Raw genomic sequence first — 20,310 nt, forward strand, 5'->3', positions numbered from 1 at the left:
CTCTACAAGTCACAGCTCTGTTCTCTCCGTGGCTGTTCAGCCTGTACGGCAAAGACCCTCCGGAGAAGGGCCGGCTGCACCACGCCAGCCTCCAGCAGCGCTCGGTCAGCGGCTCATTATCTGGGTGCCAGTTGTTGTCATCACGTGCTCAAGCCCTGTTCTGCCTGCCAAAAAAACTGGGCTAATTTATTTAACGTTTCAAAGGATCAGGGAAAAGAAAAATCGTTTAAAAAAGGAAAGATTGAATTTGGGAACTTTATTCCTTGGAGAGTTGGTAATGGATCTAGCGCTCTCACTCTCCGTCTCTCCCCCAGGCCTCAGCATTCATAACTTCCCCATGTCAATGTTATTATGAAAAGACTAATTCAATAATGAGATCATTCCCCATATGAGAGCCCAAGTAAATGAGGCACTCAGCCATACCTACTCTCCCCCATCTGAGGGAGTCACACCACTCATAATTCAGTCTCCGAGCGATGGCCAAACATTGACACCAACGATTTCCAGTGTTTGCAGTGGGTCACAGCTGAGCCTCATGCAAAACTTTTGCCATTTTATCTACATGCCTTAAACTGCAAGTTCCAGCCTCCTCCTTTGGCTATTTCTTGGGCTCAGCTGCCTGTTGCTGAACCAGCTGCGGCCACAGAGGCTCGGCCAAAGCAGCTCTGCTGATGGTCCTGTTTAGTTTTTGCTTTTACCCATGTGGTTATTCCTCAAGAGATCCTCCTTCAGTCAATAAAGCAGCAAGACAAGGTGAGAAACTTGCAGGGGAGCTGTCATGTCCCTTTTTGGTTTTGTTTTAGTATTTTGAGAGCAACAGAACTTGAAGGGAGACAACAGCCCTGAGGTTCGCACACACTGCTGCAAGTGGCTAAAAATTTAAGCCTTCGACAAACCAAAATATTATTCACCTGGGCACGAATCAAGACCCTGGATTCAATCACCTTAAATTCCATGCAGGACTTGTACCTAGAAAGTTTTTCTTACCTGGGTTTAGGTCTTAAGGAAACCGCACCAACGGGAAGCCCCAAGCACAGACACTTTGGTGGGACTTCCACTGCGAGCTGATGCTGAGCTCCCACGTTGCTCTGAATGCATCTCAACTGAACCTCCCACCCAACGAGGGGGAAAGTGAATATTTCAATTAACACTTCTGCACCCCTAACTTCGTTGTATTCATCCGGTTGCACACACAGTGAGTGGTGAAACCTTTGGAAGGAGCTGCCTCCCTGCACGAGGGCATCAAAATAGTAACAAAGACGACATGGGGCTCCCAGCTCACCTTGCAAAGTCCAGGTCAGCCTCACGGGACATGGTGATGTTGGTCAGGTTTTGCTGCAGGATGAAGATGTTCCTGCACATTTTCTTGATGCCAGATTCACTGATGCGCTTAAAATAGTGGGCGCCGTTGATAAGAATGCAGGAGATGAGGTGGCCCAAACCTGCAAGGGGGAAGAGAAAAATCAAACAATAAAGTCACAGGAGGAAGATATTTAGTAACAGTAATTTACTATAAAACCCATGAATGAGCACTGTTAAGGGGTGCATGTGAACTGGAACAGGAGATCCGCCAGACTCTATCTGGAAATTGCCTTCACCTTTCCTGTGAATTTTAGTAGGACTTTCCTCAAGGTTTCATTTGATAGAAAAAAATATATTAAAAAAACAACAACAAAAAAACATATAATGACAGTAAGAAAACTCAAAGTTGCATTATCATAGCCATTGATATTTACAGGACGCTGCCAGATTTATCATCAGGCTTTGCAAAATGTCCCTTTCAGTCCCTCTCTCTAGCAGATCAATGGACCGCTATTGCTCCTACAAAATATTAGTATTTTAATCTATTACCAAGGAGTGGTATTTCTTCACAGTAAACTCTCCGCAAGAGCAGAAGTGAGCTGCATTTCAATGCACTCGATGTGCAGGCTCCCTCTGATCAGTCCTGAACAGTTTCTTGTTCCTGAATGATGTCTCCATCTCCCCTCTGCTGCTAAAGGACAGAGCTGGCTGCTAAGAGTCACAGCCAGCCCCAGAATGATGTATCCACCACTCATGTTGCACTACAAACTCCCAAAAAACTCCAGCCCAACTCACTCAGTACAGAGGTCAGTACAAGAGTAGACATTGATAAGAAGATCTGATTAAAAAATGCACTAGTGGGAGCTACACAGGTTTGTGGGGGACGTTCAGAGATACTGAGAACCTTCTTTAGGACCAGTGGTGGTCAGAAGACGACTAGCCAGGCTTGCAAAGCCTTGATCCCTGCTGACATACTGTTCTGTGCAACGAGTGCATCTCCAGTGCCCCCTCTCTCCTGACTCTGTCAGCCACCACGTAAAAGGACACGCACCCCGGCATGCTGGCAATACAACCGTGCGTCAGCGCCACAAATAAATACAGGGGAGATGAACCGAGACGTGATTTATATTCTCCAAGGTAATCACGACAGATGAGACATCCGAAGAGCTAATGTTCTCGAAATTTAATTTTAGTAATGGAATAGCTACACTTTAGGTAGGAACTGTGCCATAATAGAACTGTGCTCGTAATATATGCACATACCCTACAGCTTCCCAAGCACGAACTGTCCTGCATGTACACCACCTTACTGCCTTCCTGCTCAGCACGGGCCCACTGCTCTTATCCAGTCCAATACACTCAGAAATGGTATGGCGGCAACAAGATTTGACTGTCCTGTGTTTGCATGTTTTCACTTACCAATTTGCTGTAGATGTGTGACAGACAAAGTTGTGTTTTTGCAGGAGAATGGGGTTTTGCAGTGGAAAATTCCACTAACCTTGCATATTCAAAAGTGATTGTGCAGGCATGACAGGGGCGTGGCAGTGGGAAGTATGTAAAGCAGGTAAGGGGAAGGTCCCACTGTCCCAAGATAAGGAAGATAGCTAAGAAAAACAGGACGAGCAGTGCGAAATCAGTAAAAACAAAAAATCACGGGCCCTCTAGTCATGAGAGAAGGAAAAAAAGGAAAAGGAGAAACTAAGGGTTGGTCAAAAAAAATTGTACATGTATGGTATAGTAATAAGCGTTGAGTAGTTTGTGAACCTGTAGTACTCAGCCAGAAGGAATCAAGCATTGGGTAGTAGGGAATATAAGGTTATGATCTATGTTTTCTGGGTGCTCTTGCTTGCAGGATGCCCACCATTGCAATCACGAATAAAATAACTTCACAGAAGACCCCGTCTGAGAAAATTATTGAGGTTTTTCTCACAGATGGCAACAATACCACACGTGTCTTACCCCCAAAAAGAATACTTCAGAGCTTTGCAGTGATAGTGAAACATCTTTTTGTAAGAACCAAACATTTACAAGTTCGTTGTCAAATGTCTGACCTTCGAAAATGTACTGGAACTTGTGCTGCTGGAGGCTGGCGCTCATGGCTTCCTCGATAGCACTGATGTCCTTGTTGAGCCGGACAACCAGGGGGTCGTAGTCCATACTCTCCACGTTGGCGACGATGGCATAGTTCCCTTGTTTAGCCAGGGGGATCAGGTAGTGGAAGCAATGAACTCTGTGAGACAGAAGAGAAATGTTACACTGCAACAAGCCTGCCATTAAGATATCAGTGCGTGTTACTCAAAAATGGTTCCAGGTAGGAAAAACACCAACGCAGAACGCTTATTTTCATGGAGAGAAATGCCAGCGGTGTCAACTGAACAATTCTGCATGCTCAAGTCATCTGAAACCTGTGCAGATCCCAGACAAGGCAATAAAAGCCCATTGACGGCAACACACCTCAAGAGGCATCATGATTTGGATGGAGCAGAGTATGTCTTCACCTCTTGGTTTTGGTTCCTCAGCTAGGATTGTTAAGGAGAAGGATAACTGCAGGGGCCGATCCCATGTTAGCAAAACATCCCCCATGGTCTGCATGCCAACTTGCAAAGCCTCTCCTGAATCAACATGCAGCTCCAGGGGGCTTGGAGGATGCACGAACCGTTCTGTGCTCTTTTTCCCTTGCTTTGTTATGAAGGTCAAACAAAAAGGTTTTTTTTTTTTTTTTTCATCTCATCACCAGTCCATGAAAGCCTTGAAAGTTTCCATTTTAAAAATAATTAACTCATTTTTTTCATGCATTAGCCAGTCCCCAAGCAATATCTGATAAGCAGTATTTCTACGACACTTCCAAAGGGGTTAAGGCTGCCAAGAAGGGCAGTTGTTCCTTTTGTTTCTCCCTCCAAACACCAGCACGTTTGTGCCGACCTTGACGTGGCTTTGCCATTAGGTCTTCTGAAAGCATCGCTGATTACACTGTGCAAAAACTTTATAAATCGGATGTTGCAGGGACACAGAGGGGCTACTGAGAGTAGTTAAGCTCTCTTGAAAATAATTCTTTTATTTTGGGAATAATGAAATTAAAAAAAAAAAAAAAGAACAGGAAAAACCAGGTACGTTGCTTGATCATGACACTGTATTAAACACACCTTAGGCAAAGTGTTATCTTTCAATTTTCCTTCCAAAGTTCAAGCAGATAAAAAATAGTAGTTTTAAGAAATGAGTGGTTATGTCTGCATTAAGTGCATCCTTCTCTTGACTTGTCATCGTCCTATCTTGAGAGGTGAATACAAAGGACCCTTTATTAACAGATCTGACCTACACCATCACAGTAAAATGCCAAGTGCCTTTTCACCAGGTTCTCCAACCTCACATGTGCTGGTTCAGCAGCACTTTAATATTGATGCCTAAATGACAACTCCTTGCATACTTTGTAAGCTCTAAGAGCAGTTAAAATTGGAAAAAGGAGTGAGCCAGGGGACATTAACTGATAATTATCAGGCCAAGACCGTGCCTATTCCCAAACTTTTAACACTACCACGACTTATTTCTTTCCTATTTGCCTGCCAAGCTGGTCTGTAGGCAATGTGCCCTGACATCATCTCTTCCATCACGACCGGCACACTGAGACATAAAATTCACACCGGCCTGGCTCAAACAGCAGGAGAAGTGTTGGGGTGTGAGAAGCTGTGGTGGTATGTTCTGGTTTTCAAGTCCCCATCCTCCTGGAAAATGTCCTTGAGGCGGCCATCACAAGCAAGCTCAGTTTAGGGCAACCCCAAGAGTAAAAACATTTGCACCCATTAGTGCCTGCAACTGCGTAATGCCATATAGCTTTAGTTTTTATAGGAAAACACTGTAATAGATTAACTAATCTAAAATTCCACGGTTATTTGTAACAAAGCAAATGGTTAATGATCTGAACGTGCCAACAGATTTCATTTAAGGAAGCAGGTATTAAAATAAGGGGCAGGTTCTCAGTGACCACTGTCCTCAGGGCATGCCCAGCTGTCAGTGGAGGAGCAGAAGCCAACCCCAGGCTGGTGCCAACCAGCATCTGGCAAAGCTGGGAACGAATGGGGGGTCCTACAGGAGGAGAAAGCCAAGGGGATAAGTGCAGAGCCTCAGATCCCTTTTGCTGTTTGCTTGTGTTTTCTTGGACTGCACCTGCAACAGCAAGAGGCTGGATAAATTCCCAGGCTCTTCACAAAACGTGCTGAGTGCCTGTTTAAAGCGTAAGGCTCCTGTGGATGAACACATGCTGTGCTGTGCACCTTGCAAGTGGCACAGATCAGGGGAGCTGGTGTGGGAACACAGAGAAATCTGCTCAGAGCAGCCACCAGAGGGACCGGGATTTTGCTCTGTTGCTGCAGGGGGTTGCGAATGTGGCGTGATGAATGCAGGGGAGCTCCTGCCCTGCCAGGGATCCTTTTGGTTGCAGCATCTCTCCTTTTCACTCCTTGCCACCCATTGCACAGATTAACAGACTACAGTGTATTTACAGCATTGAACTTGGGATGCTGATAGAAGCACTGGAGGTTGGCAATGGTCAACTCCAACATCCCAGCAAAAATTGTCCTGACTTCCATTTGCACTTATTTTGCTTAACCCACGTGCGAGGGAACTCCACGGAGGACCGTGGCCAGAAACCTGTTCCACGAGCCTAGGTTGGCTGTGTTACCTTGCACCACACCGCAGCTGGAAAGCTGCTCCATTTCCATACTTTAACAATCTTTTCCTCAAATCCTTCAAGCCCCAGCTCATTTGTGATGCTTGCAACCAAGTGGCCAGCAGGTGATGGATAGCAGGTTGAAGGGCTGCTGACAATAACTAATGCATATTTTTTTAAAGCTCCTTCACGAGAGCTCTGCCAATGTACACGAGGACACAATTATGGCTCAGGATATGTCAAAGCAGAAAAAACCAACGGCCCATCAAGTCTCATTGCCTGTCTCTGACACCCACTTATATTTGATGCTTCAGAGAAAGGGAAGCAATGAACACACACCTGGCCAACACGATGCACAAGGGACAAATGTCTTCCCAGCCCCAGAGTGGACAGCTGGCAGCCTGAAGAAAGGGATTTGCTGCTTTTGATCTTTGCATGCGTAGTCAGAGACATCATAAAACTATCCAGCCCTTTAGAAAATCCAGCTGGTGCTTACCTCTTCCTCCCCAGTTTCTGTTACTGTTTGAAAAAGGAGCAAGAAAAGCTCAATGGCTGATAAATATGCAGACACCTGTTAGACTTTAAAAGCATTGTGCAATTATCTAAGGACAAAGACTCTGAAAACCCATTTTTCCCACTTTTTGACACTATGCAGGCCACCCTATGAAATTCCAGTTTCAGTGTCCTGCCTCTGTCCCTCATTTGGCCATCCACGGTGATGGAACCTGGCATTTCTGGGCACGCCTTTGATCTCTTCAATGCTACAGCAGGCAAATATACTTGTCTCAGGTGCCATAACATGTTTCCTGCGCACAATCCTAACCTGTAGCCCCCCTAGCTCACTCACAATCCCCGAATTCAGGGCTATTACCTGACTTCCAAATGCAGAACCAGCAGGCAGCGGTCAGCCATCTCTTGGAAAGACCTGGCCAGCTCGCTCAGGGTTTGCAGGATCTGTTCGGACGCAGGGAGGTGCTCCATACTGGCATGGCTGTCCTGGCCAGGAGACATGGCTAGCAAGAGAAGACAGGATTAATTTGTGACATATTTCATCAATACCACTTGGCTTTAGCAGCTACAGCATCTCAACTGCTTCCATCCTAAGCGTGCATGCTCTCGTCCACCTTTGGCTGAGCAATGAAGTCTGTAATTTGGGAGTGTGAGAAGCAACAAACTGCTTCTGCAATTGATTAAACTCCAAAATGAATCTGAGGAGTTTAATCAACCACCAGAATACATTTGCTTGGAAGATATTGCTCTGTGATGAGTATTTCTGCACTTGCAAAATCCAGGAACATTTATCTTACTTTGCGTGGAGTGAGGAAAGAGCTGCTCTGGAGCCAAAGCACGGCACCGACAGCACAGATGGTCCTTTTTGGTCACCTCAGACTTCCCCAGGAGAATTTCAAGTAAACCCTTGTTTCACCCATCGCTCCACAGGCAGCTGGGAGCCTTCTTTGTTCTTGTGAATACAACACAGCTCTTAACGCAGTAAAGCAAACAGCAGGCAACAGATATGAGTTGCTCTTGGACCTGTCTCCAAGGCTGACACCTGAAGAAAGGTGCTGTTCCTGCACACCTGACAACTGGAAAAAAAAAAACTCTTTATTCAGCACATACAACATTTACAAAAGTCCTGGCAACTGGAGCCATTTCATCATTTACTTCTTGCCACCCCACTGTGAGCCAGGAGACAAGTGGTATTTCTGCTTCGTGGGCAGCAAACTTGGAGAAGAGCAGCTTGGCCATGGCCACAGTCATGGAACTGCTGTCCTGCAAATACCATCCCCAACGATGACCTAACCAGGTCTAACTTCTGCAGATACATCTGTATCCCTCCCACTGAGTCCTCTTTAAAACACAGTTATCATAAATTCTGCCCTAATTACAGAAAGAAAACCTCAAATATCAGTTCAAATCCTCGTTCAAGCAGCCCTTTAGAAATGACTTCTTGCATAGGATGATTAGCAATGTCTAAATTAAGCAGACCTACATAAGGCACCTTCCAGCTGAATTAAACAGTGTGATGGCAAAGGATGTCCTGGGTCACCACGTCTGGCCTGCAAGCGCTGTGTCCCATGGCCTTGAGTAGAAACTTGTGTGCCATATGAAAGTCATTCAAGTCTCTACCCTCCTTGCTTCCCTCGGTGGCTCCTGGAAAACCTCTGGCAGTGAAGTTGGAGGTTAGGAACTAAATTCTAGCCTAAACGTAGTCACTGATGTTATATATTTGGTTCCTCATATGCCAGCACTATTCTTTGCCTTGTGGAGTTTGCCATCACCAGCATTTAGCTTCTGCTGCACTATAAGGATAAACTCCTGGAGAGGTGGGAAAAGCAACCTGCTTTACCTTCTGCCTCTGAGAAAGGCTTGCCATCCCCTCTTCACCCAAGACCAATTCTCTGCACCCCTTCCAGGCTCAATTATATTTTCCTGAGCACCAGTAACCAGAGCTGTGTGCTGTATTTGAGCTCTCACTACTGCCACAACGGGACTAGAGCTTTCCCATCTCCCTCGGAAATACTCTTTTGCTCTGGTATCCGCTTTTTTCATTGCTTTACATTTTCAGCTCATATTTGTTCTGTGATCGACCTGAATAATGGAGGCACTTGCTGGCAGTAAGAAATTTCTTGTTTTCCCTCTCCTTGCACTACTGTTTGGTACATGACAAACACTTAGCCAGACACCAACGCGACTCTGCGCAGGAAGGATTTGTACATCACCAAGGAACTGTTGACAACAAACTTTCATTGTGATGGAGCCTGATTAAATAAACGTCACTTGGCTCTGTTTGTATAGCCAAAGACCTGCTTTGAAAGGGGAACCTACGCGGAGCTTTGGATTCGCACGTAAAATTAAACACCCCTTCAGATCTAGCCTGAAAAGCAAAACCAAAACAAAGAGAGAAAAAGTCCCGATCTCTTTTGTGTGAAGCAGGTTGAAATGGAGGTAAACATATAAGACAGACAAGTACAATTAAAGGAGTGTGACAAAGCAAAAGGAGAAGACTGCACACAGCAAAGTGCCTAATTGTGCATCTAATTTTACTGTGAATTACAACAGGGAAAACCCTGCCTGGACAAAGCCGAGTACAACACACCTCCGGGAAGCTGCCTCCTTCAGCAGCTCCTCCAATCGCAGCAATATTTATGAAGTTTCACACTAACAAAGAGGCGGCAATGGGTAAAGAAATTCAGAGCTTGGCAAATACTGCTGAAAATAATTAACTGGCCCGGAGTGTTAAAGAGAAATAATCCATTCACCGTAAGGATTCCTCCCTGGCTCTGGCACACTCCGACACTTCTCCAAGCATCGTTCTGCTTGGTGAGAAAAACAAAACAAAATCAAATTATCAGTGGGCTGAACGGCTTATTTACACAGCCTCTACTTCCAGATAATGGCACTGGGAGATGACTCAGGGGAGGCGCTTTGGAAGAGCTGTTTGTCCAGTTGCCACCCACCTTTCAAGCCCCCCAGTGACATTGGTTTCCCTGGGGGTGGCAGGACTTTGGGATCAAGCAGAATCAGGTCTAAGTGTGCTTATCTGGTCACAGCAGAAAGCAGGAAACCTTCCCTATATTATGATGGGGAAAACAATCTATTTTTAGTTAAAAAAAAAAACACTAAATTTTGACAGGTTTCTATCAGTCTTGTTCCTGGAGCTTGACTCACTGTTACGCTGCAGGAACGCCGCTGCAGCCTTGGGTCGCTCCCGTAGTGCCTCCCTGCAAGCGATAGAGATGGATGGACCCATCATCTGAAATGCAGGAGTCAGCTAATTTCTGCACTGGAGAGATAGACACACATTTTTTCTGCTCTCCAGAATTCATTTACAGCAATTTAAGTGAAGCTGTAATTATATTTGTCAGCGGAGTTAAGAGGAGGAGGGAGACGGGGATGATCTGTGCCTTGGTTAAAGCCAGAGCACTTCTGGCTTTGTTTTTATGGGTGCTCAGTGCCCCTGCTGAAGGAGGAAGATTGAGTGCTGGCTTGAGGCATGTGTCTCCATTTCTCCCTCGCAATATGAGGGCGCTGAAGTGTACCTTTGCTTTTTGAGATTAAAAGACTTTCCGAGCCCACCACTTGCCCTTTCTCCTTCTTTGCACATCCCAGAAGGATCATCCCACTGCTGCGCTAGCCAAGGAGAAAATCCCATTTCTGTAAGTCTCGCTCCGGAGACATGAACCCACAGAAGGAGCTGTAGCAGCATAAGATAATCAGAGCCTAAAATATTACAGGGTATTGAATAAAAATGTAATTTGGAACTGGTTTTGGAGGTGGCCAGTTCTTTGGGCAGACACGATCGAAAGGTGACCCTGCACTGACAGACCTCCAACCCACCAGAATGCCTCTGGGCTCAAAGAGCCGAGGGAGGTATCTCCAGCTGAAATGCTAGAGAAGCAGTACCATAATAAAACAATTCAGCCATCCATTTCTTCTTGCCCTTCTCCTCCTTCGTAAGTACCTTGGCCCATTTAGACCAAGTCAACCACGAGCCCTCCTAGCCAAGAAAATACCCAACGGTTGGGTAAGCAGCAGCCTACTGGCTCCACAGCCCCTTATCATTTTGCAGCCTAAACAGATGAATTTCAGTTGTCTTACGTCGGCTTCCTGTGCTGCTGGATAATAATTACAGTTTTGTCTGGGATTTCTTTTGCTTGCTGTAAGCACGGCCAAGATATCTCACTCCAAGGAGAAGGAACATTTCATTCCGGCAAACCTGAGAAAAATAAACTTAACACACTAGTTGTCACCCATGATTTCAATCATTTTGCAATTCAATGCGATGCTGGTGCCTCTTGACAGATTGTGCCTTGTAAATCGATGGATGCAAATTCCCAGACCTCTGGAATACTAAACAAAACCTGCCGTGTCGCCCATAAACAAACCTCTGTAACCAATCAAGGTCTACAATAGCACGTCCTGCCCGCTCCCTGCTTGAGCAGAGCGACTGCTAACAGATTTGAATGATTTAATAGTGGAAGGAAAAAAATCAATCTAAGGTTACAGGCTCTGCTTCAGCTCCAGTGCAGCCTGAACCTGGGAAATAAACCTGCAACACACTCAGACTTTACGTACAGCACTATACGTGTTTGCTTAACAGAGGGAAGGGGAAACGCTCAGGAAGAAGTTTTACATCTCTGTTGGGAGAAAAACTCTTATTTGGAAAAGAGACGCAGTCTGAAACCTTTGCTGTGTCCCACAGGTAGCATTAAGGAGCAGCTCACACCTTTTAAAATTTTAATTCTTGCTCCCTTCCTCTCTGCAAGAGGAAACCCCCAAATAATCATTAATAAACGGATGCAAAAGGAAATTGTTATGGATCAAGTGCTGAACTATGCCTTTGGAGACTTGGGGTTAACTCCCATCTCTGCTGGAGACTTTTCTGGGGATCTGGGCTTGCTCTCTCCATGCTTTAGTTCTCAGCAGATGAAACCTGGGAACGTGTCTTTATCCATCACTGCCACGCAAGCTGACTCCAAGCTCTGTGTGTCTCTTGTCCTTACAGCTTTCAGCACCACGAGGTGACACTGTCACTGGGAGACAAATTGGCTATTGTAAGGGATTTTATGTGTATTTAAAAGAAAGAGCACTAGATAAAGTTGGGAGGAATTAGATCTGTGTATTATATATACATTTTTTAAGGAGGTATGAGTATGGCAGTACAGCGTCCACATTAGATCCAACACCAAGGACTTACTTCAGCGAGATTTCTGAAGGCAGGAATATTCCAGGAGACTTCTGTCTCCTGAAGCCGAAGGACAGGAGGAAACTAACATTTTTCTAATAGGTCACCATCAAAAAATCACCATTCTTCCTATTAAGTCGTGCTCTGCCAACATGGGCCAGAGTTGGGTACTGGAAAGCTGCTGCCGTTGCAGTGTTGCTGAGGAAGGGCTTGGTGGGGCAGCAGGAATGTCACCGAGATGCCTACAGCACCGACACAAGGGATGGAAAGCAGCACTGGGGCATCGCCTCGGCATAGCTCTGCGGAGATGGGAGCTGGGAGATACGTCAGGACTTGCTGGAGATAAAAAATCCTAAATAACTACAGAGAGCCAGACAAAGCAAGTCAACTCAAATGATTTTCTCTCCATGGGAAAAACTACCAGGACCCTGCTCTCAAGCCGCTTTTCTTTTTGTGGTTACACATCTTTCCTCCCACTTTGATCTCTTATTGCTCTTGAGATGCTGCCTCGATCTAATTTAGAGTCTAAGCTCTCTGAGGAGCAGGGGCCTTCTCTTTTTATCCTGTTGCAAAGCGCTCTGCACACCTGTGGTGCTCGAGAAATAATGAACAACAACAACTATATGCAACCCATATGGCCACTTGGACCAGCTTCTGGCTGCAAGAGTATTGTTTGAAGCTCTAAGGCATAGATCACTCACTGCCTGCCTTTAACCGGCTCTGTTTGGGGAGCTCAGAGCTGCAGCTCTGCAGAAAAGCAGTGGAATGAGCCACAAAATCTGGAACTGGATTTGGCTTTTTCCGAGTTTCACGAGATTATTTCAGAACTGCAGAGCTTTGGGAACCAAAGCTAGATTCTGTTTTGCCATCCTTCCCCTTCCTTTTCAGAACTACGTCTGAACCTTCGGGCCCCCTAGATGCGGAGGTTATTTATGCAGCTACTGCTGCACTGCTCCCTTTTACCTAGATCGCTCTCTTTCTAGATTTTAAATAGGGAGGGAAATCAAGATGAGCAATGACATCTCCCAAGACTTCCATGTACCTGGCACCTATGGATTTTTGATGTCAGCTGTCTTCTTTACACAGACTCTGAACCAAAGAGGATTCCCTAGCCTACCCTGGCAAGGATCTGGCTCTGCACATCAGCGTGCTGACCTTCTCTTCCATGATGTTGGGTAAGGTTAACTCCTGTCACCAAGCGCGGCCGAGCAGCTTACAGACAAAAGCAGGAGCCGATGAGCAGAGGTGAGGGCACTCAGCACCCACCTAAGCCATGCACTGAGTCTCCCATGCACTGGGTGCAACCCTCCTCCTGGAAAAAAAAGCGAGCAGCCCGGACCTGGGCAGAGCTCTGAGATCTGGAGAACACCTCCCACGTGCAGGCGGGCTGGGGATGCAGCCGACCGTACCGATCGATAAGGGAAGAACAGGCATTCTTGTTAAAATAAAGCAAATACCAAGAAAGGACAAACTTTAACAGGTGAGGACCTTTCAAACAAGAGATACGAGGCTGGAATTTTCTAAGTACTCAGCACTGCTCTGGCTCACCTTTTACTGGGATCATCGGCAAAACCGCTCATCGATGCCGAAGGGGCAACGTTATGTCAATGCTTAAAGGCTAAGCAGAGTTAAAGACCAAGCATGCTCAGGGAGAGCTTCTCACTGACATTAGTCATACTAATGTGACATGCTATGACCACTACAGAGTCCTGCTATTCTTACTAATGAATCTGGTTCATCAGCAGAGGTAATAGGGATCACATCAGAAGATCCTTAAGGCAGGGATTTCCCTTTCCAAATCTCCTTGAGGTTCTGACGAGAACGGAGGAGGAAAGGGAGCTTGTGTGCCAGACCTGAGAAAAGCAAGACAAACCTGAAGGGTGGTCTCGAGAACATCCTTCCATGCCTCTCTGCCCACTCCATGTTAAAAATTGAAGTGCAGGAGAGGAACAATGTAACCGTGCTGGAAAAGAGCATTGCGACCTCATTTGCGATGAGTGGTGATAAGCAGGCTGGGCTGCAGCCCCCATCAGTTCAGTAAACACTAATGATGAGGAGAGCACAGACTGTCACCAGTGATAAAGAACAGGCTAAACACTCTATTAGTTTTTCATTTTGTGAATTAATGTTTTTTATGGCGTGTGTACACTCGCTAGTTAATGAATTGTCTCGTTAGAGCTGCCTGCAGAGCTCCTCGTCTGCCTCTGCTGGCAGGCATAAATTTCGCAAGGAAATTACCACTTTTAAAAAGGCAATAACTCCTCTAAAAGTGGTTTGTTTTCCACTAGTTTCTGCAAATATGCAGCCTCGAGAAAGGGATTGTAAGGCAGAAAAAAAAAAAAAGAGCTGGAGGGGCAGGACAAAAAGCGTGGTGGGACGGTCTAGCTCCATCTAGCTCTATCGTGCAACAGCCTGCTGGAAGATTGGGTTGCTGAACACTTTCCTTTAAATAATCTGCATTCAAGTCTGGAAAGGGCTTGGGTAAAAAGAAAACCAACAAAAAAAGAGATGTTCGGTTCATTTAAAAAGTCAAAAGAGACAAAAAAAGATATTTTTTTTCCCCTAAACAAAGCAAAATCGTGCAGGTGCAGCTACGAGCAGGAGAGCTATCTCAGTTGAAGACTGAATATATCGCGATCTCTTTGAACAGGCCAGGGTTTGCTGCTCCAGTGCTCTTCAACTAAGAAAACTCCTCTGTGTTAGAATTTCTTGGTTTCAGTAATTTATAACATAATTTTCTCCTTCTTTACCCCACAGAAATATTTCTGGGGCTTGATTCTATTATCAAAGAAGAAACCTGATTTAGAAAGCTTAGGGAAAAACCCCACGTTAATCTGCTTTTGAGTTATAGAAAGTATTTTTTTTGCCTCTTCAGAGTTTTGCACCCTTCTCCGTCCTTGGCTAGCCAAAAACAGCCATGTGCTTTGCCTCGTCTTCATTAAACCAGGGCGAAACCAAAGCTCCACTGACATCAACTTCCATCAAGCCACAGTGAGGCCAAAAATTCATCCCCAAATGAATTTCTTTTCCTACTTCAGCAAGAACTTTGTCACTGGCTTCAATAGGGAGAGAAGACCCTTTAGAAATTGCCCACACTTATGAGTTGAGGGGTAAAAATGAAGGAAAATGACGGTGGAGGGAAAACAAAAAGCTCCAGGGCAGCTGCTTTGCAAGAGGCACCACGTCCTTAGAGCCGATGGAGATGATTTCAGCTCAACCGTTAATAACGAATGCTTCCCGGCACTCAGAACACACATAATGTACATATCATCAAATTAACGACATTTCAATGGTATCTGACTCAGAGCATGTCGGCTCGGCCGTTAACTCACTGGCAGGCATCGGGCAGGAACGCTGGGCGTTTATGAAACCTGCAGAAAAAATTTGCACGAAGATGTGAAGCAAAGCAGAGAGGACCAGCAGGCTTTTATGTGCTGCCTTCATGTACGATTCTCCCCACGCCGCTGTTAGGATCTGTCCTAAACCGAAATGTTTAATTTCGTTGACAGCTGAAAGAATAAGGAGACAAACAGGTGTTGGCCACTTGGGTTAATATTAAAAAAAAAAAAACGACAAAGAGTTGTCAACCTGCACATAAGGCTTCCTCTGAGCTAGAAAAGAAAAATCAGTGATTGGTGTTAGGATGCTTGTAAAGCAGTATTATTATGCCTTGACATGAAAACTGAGGGATCAAGATCATTTGTTAGGGGACTGGTCAGCTTGGCCAGGAGAGGCGGTGATGCAGCAAACCATCTGAGATGTCCAAAAGCAAATACAAGCAGCAACCTAACTTTTTCCTTTGTTTCCTCCCTGATACTGTGCTGTATCTTGCCAATAAATGCCCTGAAAACCGATTTAGCATCATTGCAGAATTTCTGTGGGTAGAAGATGTCCTGAGAGGGATGAATTTCTAAAAGGACTTTAAACCTCCCAGTCTTTTCGACTCACTGGAAGAGTGAGAAACAGAAGTGCTGATGTTCTGATGGCAAAACTACTCTTCTTCGCAGTGAGTGTGATTTTCTCCAAGTCCCATGTGAATACAGATGCAGGTTAGATGAGAACAATCCTCTAGTCCACGCGTTGTGCAAAGTGACTCACTCACTGGTGATGTCAATGGTTGACCACACTCCTGTCGCCCAGTTTTGGAAAGGATTTTGCCCCTTCCACTCTAGAGGAAGCTGCTACCCCTAACGCCCCAGGGAGAAGCAGGTGGATTTACTGCCATTAATCTTTGACACCAGTGAGTCATTCTCTTCAGAAGAGATAAACACATCCTAATGCGTGATCCAACCGGTGTGGACAGCAGGCTCTTTGGAGTTATTTCTACAAAAACCTTGACTTCCTGGTATTACTCATGAGGGATCCTCATTTTAAAATGGTTTGAAAGCACTGCTAATTAGGTCACTTATTTACATGACAATCCCCTGCGTTTAAGGCTGGTGGGTGGGAAGAAAGAAAGCAGGAACAAGAGTAATTAGTGTAATCATGACGGTAAGCTAAGTGCTGACCCCAAGGCCCCAAGATCAATACTGGGACTGCATCCTGGTGGTGTGCCTATTGTCTGAGATAAAGAACCATAAATGCTGAGCATCCAGGTCAGAAAAACAACGTCTCATTTTCTAACCATTAAATATTTGATGTAAAGCATCGAAGCTGGGGAAAGGAGTAACCACTAATCCATAAGAGGAGCTTCTCTGCAGACATTCAAGGGAACAAGGGCAGTGAAAGGCATTGGGAGATCACTTGGACACGAAAACAAGAGGTCTCAGTTGGCTGATGGCTGCGTGGTTTTATTCCCTGCTATCCAGCAAAGCAGACCTATATTTCAGCTATTAAATTTTATAGCCAAAATCATAAAATAAACCAAAACCATCTCTCAATCCTCAGGCCTTACCAAAACAACCACTTTGCCTTCATGAGGTTACTGGTTCCGGCTGTTTTGGAAGGTTAGACTTCACCACTTTGCTGTCCCCAACCAAGTGGTTTTGGCCCTCTGGAAGCCAACTCAGCTAAGATGGTACCAGCTGGACCCTTGTCCCCTGCCTGAATTGCTCTGCTCAGCTCTTTTTCTGCTTCAGGTGGTGGTAAGAAACCAACAGGCATAACTTTGCTTTTGGATCCAAGACAACTTTGCTGAATTGGCACATGGAGGGGAGAAAAATCCAATTTTGCTATGTTAAGTCAATCCACTGAAGCCTGAGGCGCTTTGAGAGAAAATATATCTTTGAGCAGTGCTCTTGGGGTCATTGACAAGAGGCTCATATACGTTGTATGTCAGGATATTGCCAGATACATAATATTTCCCCTTTGAATGTCTACTGAAAGACCTCTACACTCTGACACCGGTTCCTCCATTAGTTTCTTACTATTCAGGAGGGAGTAACTAGATGCCATGCCATATCTGCTGAACCTAAGGTTCAAATATTATCTAGAAGTTTCTGACGTGTATGTAGCAACTTCCCATAAGTTTAAGTAAATTTGTAGCTCCCACTAAAGTTAAAAATGGTGATTAATCTGGTGATCATAGACGGTTTGGTGTAGAATTGACAGATTTACATTCTACTGTGCTTGAAGACGGCCAAGTTCTCCTGTCCTTGGCTCAAGGGGAGTCCCACTTGGGGAAACCCAGGTTTCAAGGACAGTATCCCATTTCTAAATACCAGCCCCAAGCACGCTGCGTACAACAGTGGGATTTGTAGTAGTAAGGAGATACCATTGGTCATCTCTGCAACATCCAAGAGCTGTTAGCATAGGACCAGGATGAGCCACGGGTTTGACAATAAGGAGATGTGTGGATCTGAGCCACAGTGATGTAGATGAGATGGCCAAGAAGACCTTCTCCTATCAGCTTCCTCCATTTTCCCCCTGAACTTCCTAGATCCAAATGAAAACATGCAACACCAGTCTGAACCAGCTGTTCCCAGACAATATTAACACACTACCCAGAAGAAGGACTTAACATCTTGAACTTACTTCAGGATAAGCCACATTTGTGTAACATGCAGCCAGCTCATGATACGGAGAGTGTGAACTTGTAATTGCCTGTAAAACACCTCCTAGACACAGAATGAGTTAACCTGATCAAACAGGTTGAAGGGCAGAGATGGGAAGAGATCACCCCAGGATACCGGCATCTCCCTTAAGACAATGTGTGCACAGCTATGAGATAGGAAAAGACCCCATGGATGATTGTTTTATGATGGTTCAGTGCAAGTGAGAAGGGGATTTGGTCCCATTTTTAGCATTTTCAGAACAGCACCAATTGCTCAGGTAGTGGAAGAGAAAAAAAAAAAGTCCTGGAGAATGAGACTGCTTAAGAAGCTAAATTGGAAAGCTGTCATTTAGACCGTTATATTGAAGCAACTCGAATTCATCAAATAATACAAACATGCAAGACTTTATCTTTTCAAGTTCATGGCAGATGTTTTACATTTGGAAGAAATTTGCAGAGTTTTCTGCTTTAGAAAGAAATGCAGTTTTGTTAAAATAATAATGCAACAGCATTCGCTTCTCCCGTGTGAGGTCAGGCACGTGTTGATCACCTTTAATCTGGCTTTTAAATAAGGTTCTCTATTAATAGATCTCTACAAAAAAAAGTTCTCCATGAGCAATCAATACAGCAAGATGTGTTACAAGCTCAATCACAGAAAAAAATAAGCTCCAATGGGAGAGAAATATAGGCACATTTAAGAGCTGAATTCAGTTCATTAGAAACACCAGGGTTAAACACAAAGACCCGTCTGAGTTCACCACCGCAGTGTGGCCTGACTATGAAATGAAAGGCATCAATTTTACCACCGCGTCGGCCCTGATTTTCATTTGTGCTGAGACCCCTTTACACCACTCTGTCAGCAGAAAGGGGCCTTAAAGTGTAAATTATAGCTCCTTTCCTCTGGCAGAGTGGTATAAAGGGGCTCTGCCATCAATTTTAAAAGACATCACTTTCTCAAGTGTTGCAGGATGCTTTCTGTTAGCTATCAAAGCCTATTTCAGTACGAGGAGGCACGCTGAGCCAGGCAAAGGGGAGGCTGACCTCTCGGGTGCAAAGTGCTCCAGGATAGTCTTGATCCTATAATGGCCTTCACTAACCTTTTCAAAGTATTTTGAGATCTATGGCTGGAAAGTGCAATGCAAATGCTCAGTATTATCATTAACAAGAGCCAGACAGCGACAGAAATCTGCGGTATTTGGTAAAAAGCTGTTGCACAACCCATTTTTCTCCCCCCTGCTTCTGAACGAAGCTGTGGCTCACCAGGACTGCTGCAAGTCTGGAGGGTGAAGTGCTGCCCTGCCCATCCACAGGAGTGGTGATGGTGTCTTCCACATGCTGCCCTTTGATTTTGGGGTGAAAGCACCCCTAAACGGGTGAAAAACAACCTGCTTTGGAAGTATCTGTGATAAGATAGTGAAGAGGCTGAATGCTTTTTTAAGTACTTCAGAAGGGCCAGATTCTGTCCTTGCCAACCTTGCAATGCCTCTGCATAAGTATCCTCATTTTGTAACACCCTAAAACCCAAGTGACAGACCAAACCACGTCTGACAGCTTCCTAAGCAGACCCAGCCGCCAGGCAAGAGCCATGGCAAGCCAATAATTCCTAAGCTTTATTACTGATGTCCTTGTTGAGATTTCACTTCTAAACATTTCTGCCACTGAATCCAGCTGGCTCATAAACCCATAGGAAACTGAAGCCTTGAGTTTGGAAACCAGGGGATGACAGTGCAATGTGGCAGTGGGAATTGCAGGAAAACTGAATAAAGCAGTAACAAACTCCACGTGACCTTTCTGTACGTTGTAAGGCACAATTTCAATTACTCAGGTGGATGTAAAAAAAAAAAAAAAAAAAAAGAATCCAATGGGAAAGGATTATGGGAAAGGATTTCCTCAGGAGGAACAGGAGACATTTATCTACCAATCTGCATATTGGCATGTGCATCACTTTGACGTATTGACATCACTTAAACACTGCTTTGGCTGTCATGGGGTGCGATCTTATGGCAGAGGGGCTGGGTGGGAGGTGGGAGGCAGCATCCTGCCCGGAGCTGTGAATCTCCATCCCTTCAGATACAGTTTGTGTAAAGCTCAGGGGGGAGAACTGCAGTGCTGCGTCCTTCTGACTGCCTGTGCAAACCCCATCCGGAAAGGGAGCGAGGCATTTCCCTATCTCTCATTAAACCCGCGTGCAGCTGGCTTAACCAAACAGAGTAATTAGCTCCGTGTCTAATGCAAATTGCCGCAGTGGAGACCTGGCTCTGCCGGTGAACAATTGCAATTTATGTCTGGGAAGAAACAACTTTGCCCTGTTGGCTTTGCCGTGGCTCAACTCTGCGGACAGCAGCAGGGTTAGGATGTCCCGGTGATGGAGCCAGCTCTCAGAGGTCTCCCGTGCATCCTCCCTAGCACCGGGGTGCTTCCCCCACAGATGGGCTGCTGGTGTTAATTCTGAATTTGTACTCACGTTTGTCCTCGATTTATTTAGTGTTCACTTTCTAGTTTCTGCCACTGTAAACTAATGGTCAGCCTGAAGTCTATTTGAAGCCAGGGTTGTGCAGAAGATTTTGAATCTTTGCTTTTTAAGGAAGCTTTGCTCCTGTGCCAACTTCTGAAGGGCAACAGGAGACAAAGAGGAGCTGGTATTGAAAACCAAGAGCTTTGACA

General features: G+C 45.2%; 1 protein-coding gene across 5 annotated transcripts in view; it reads right to left on the reverse strand.

Annotated features, from left to right (window-relative positions):
- EXOC4 (exocyst complex component 4) overlaps positions 1-20,310 on the reverse strand; it is a 382,143-nt gene that overhangs the window by 24,538 nt on the left and 337,295 nt on the right. For all 5 annotated transcript variants that reach the window (XM_040546059.1, XM_040546040.1, XM_040546051.1 and 2 more), the window contains 3 exons: positions 6,837-6,978; positions 3,354-3,532; positions 1,283-1,442 (listed from right to left, as the gene is read on the reverse strand). In XM_040546059.1, the coding sequence (XP_040401993.1) occupies positions 1,283-1,442; positions 3,354-3,532; positions 6,837-6,978 (481 nt within the window). The remainder of the gene's footprint in view (positions 1-1,282; positions 1,443-3,353; positions 3,533-6,836; positions 6,979-20,310) is intronic.

Source organism: Cygnus olor, chromosome 1, assembly GCF_009769625.2.
Source record: "Cygnus olor isolate bCygOlo1 chromosome 1, bCygOlo1.pri.v2, whole genome shotgun sequence".
Classification (NCBI taxonomy): domain Eukaryota; kingdom Metazoa; phylum Chordata; class Aves; order Anseriformes; family Anatidae; genus Cygnus; species Cygnus olor.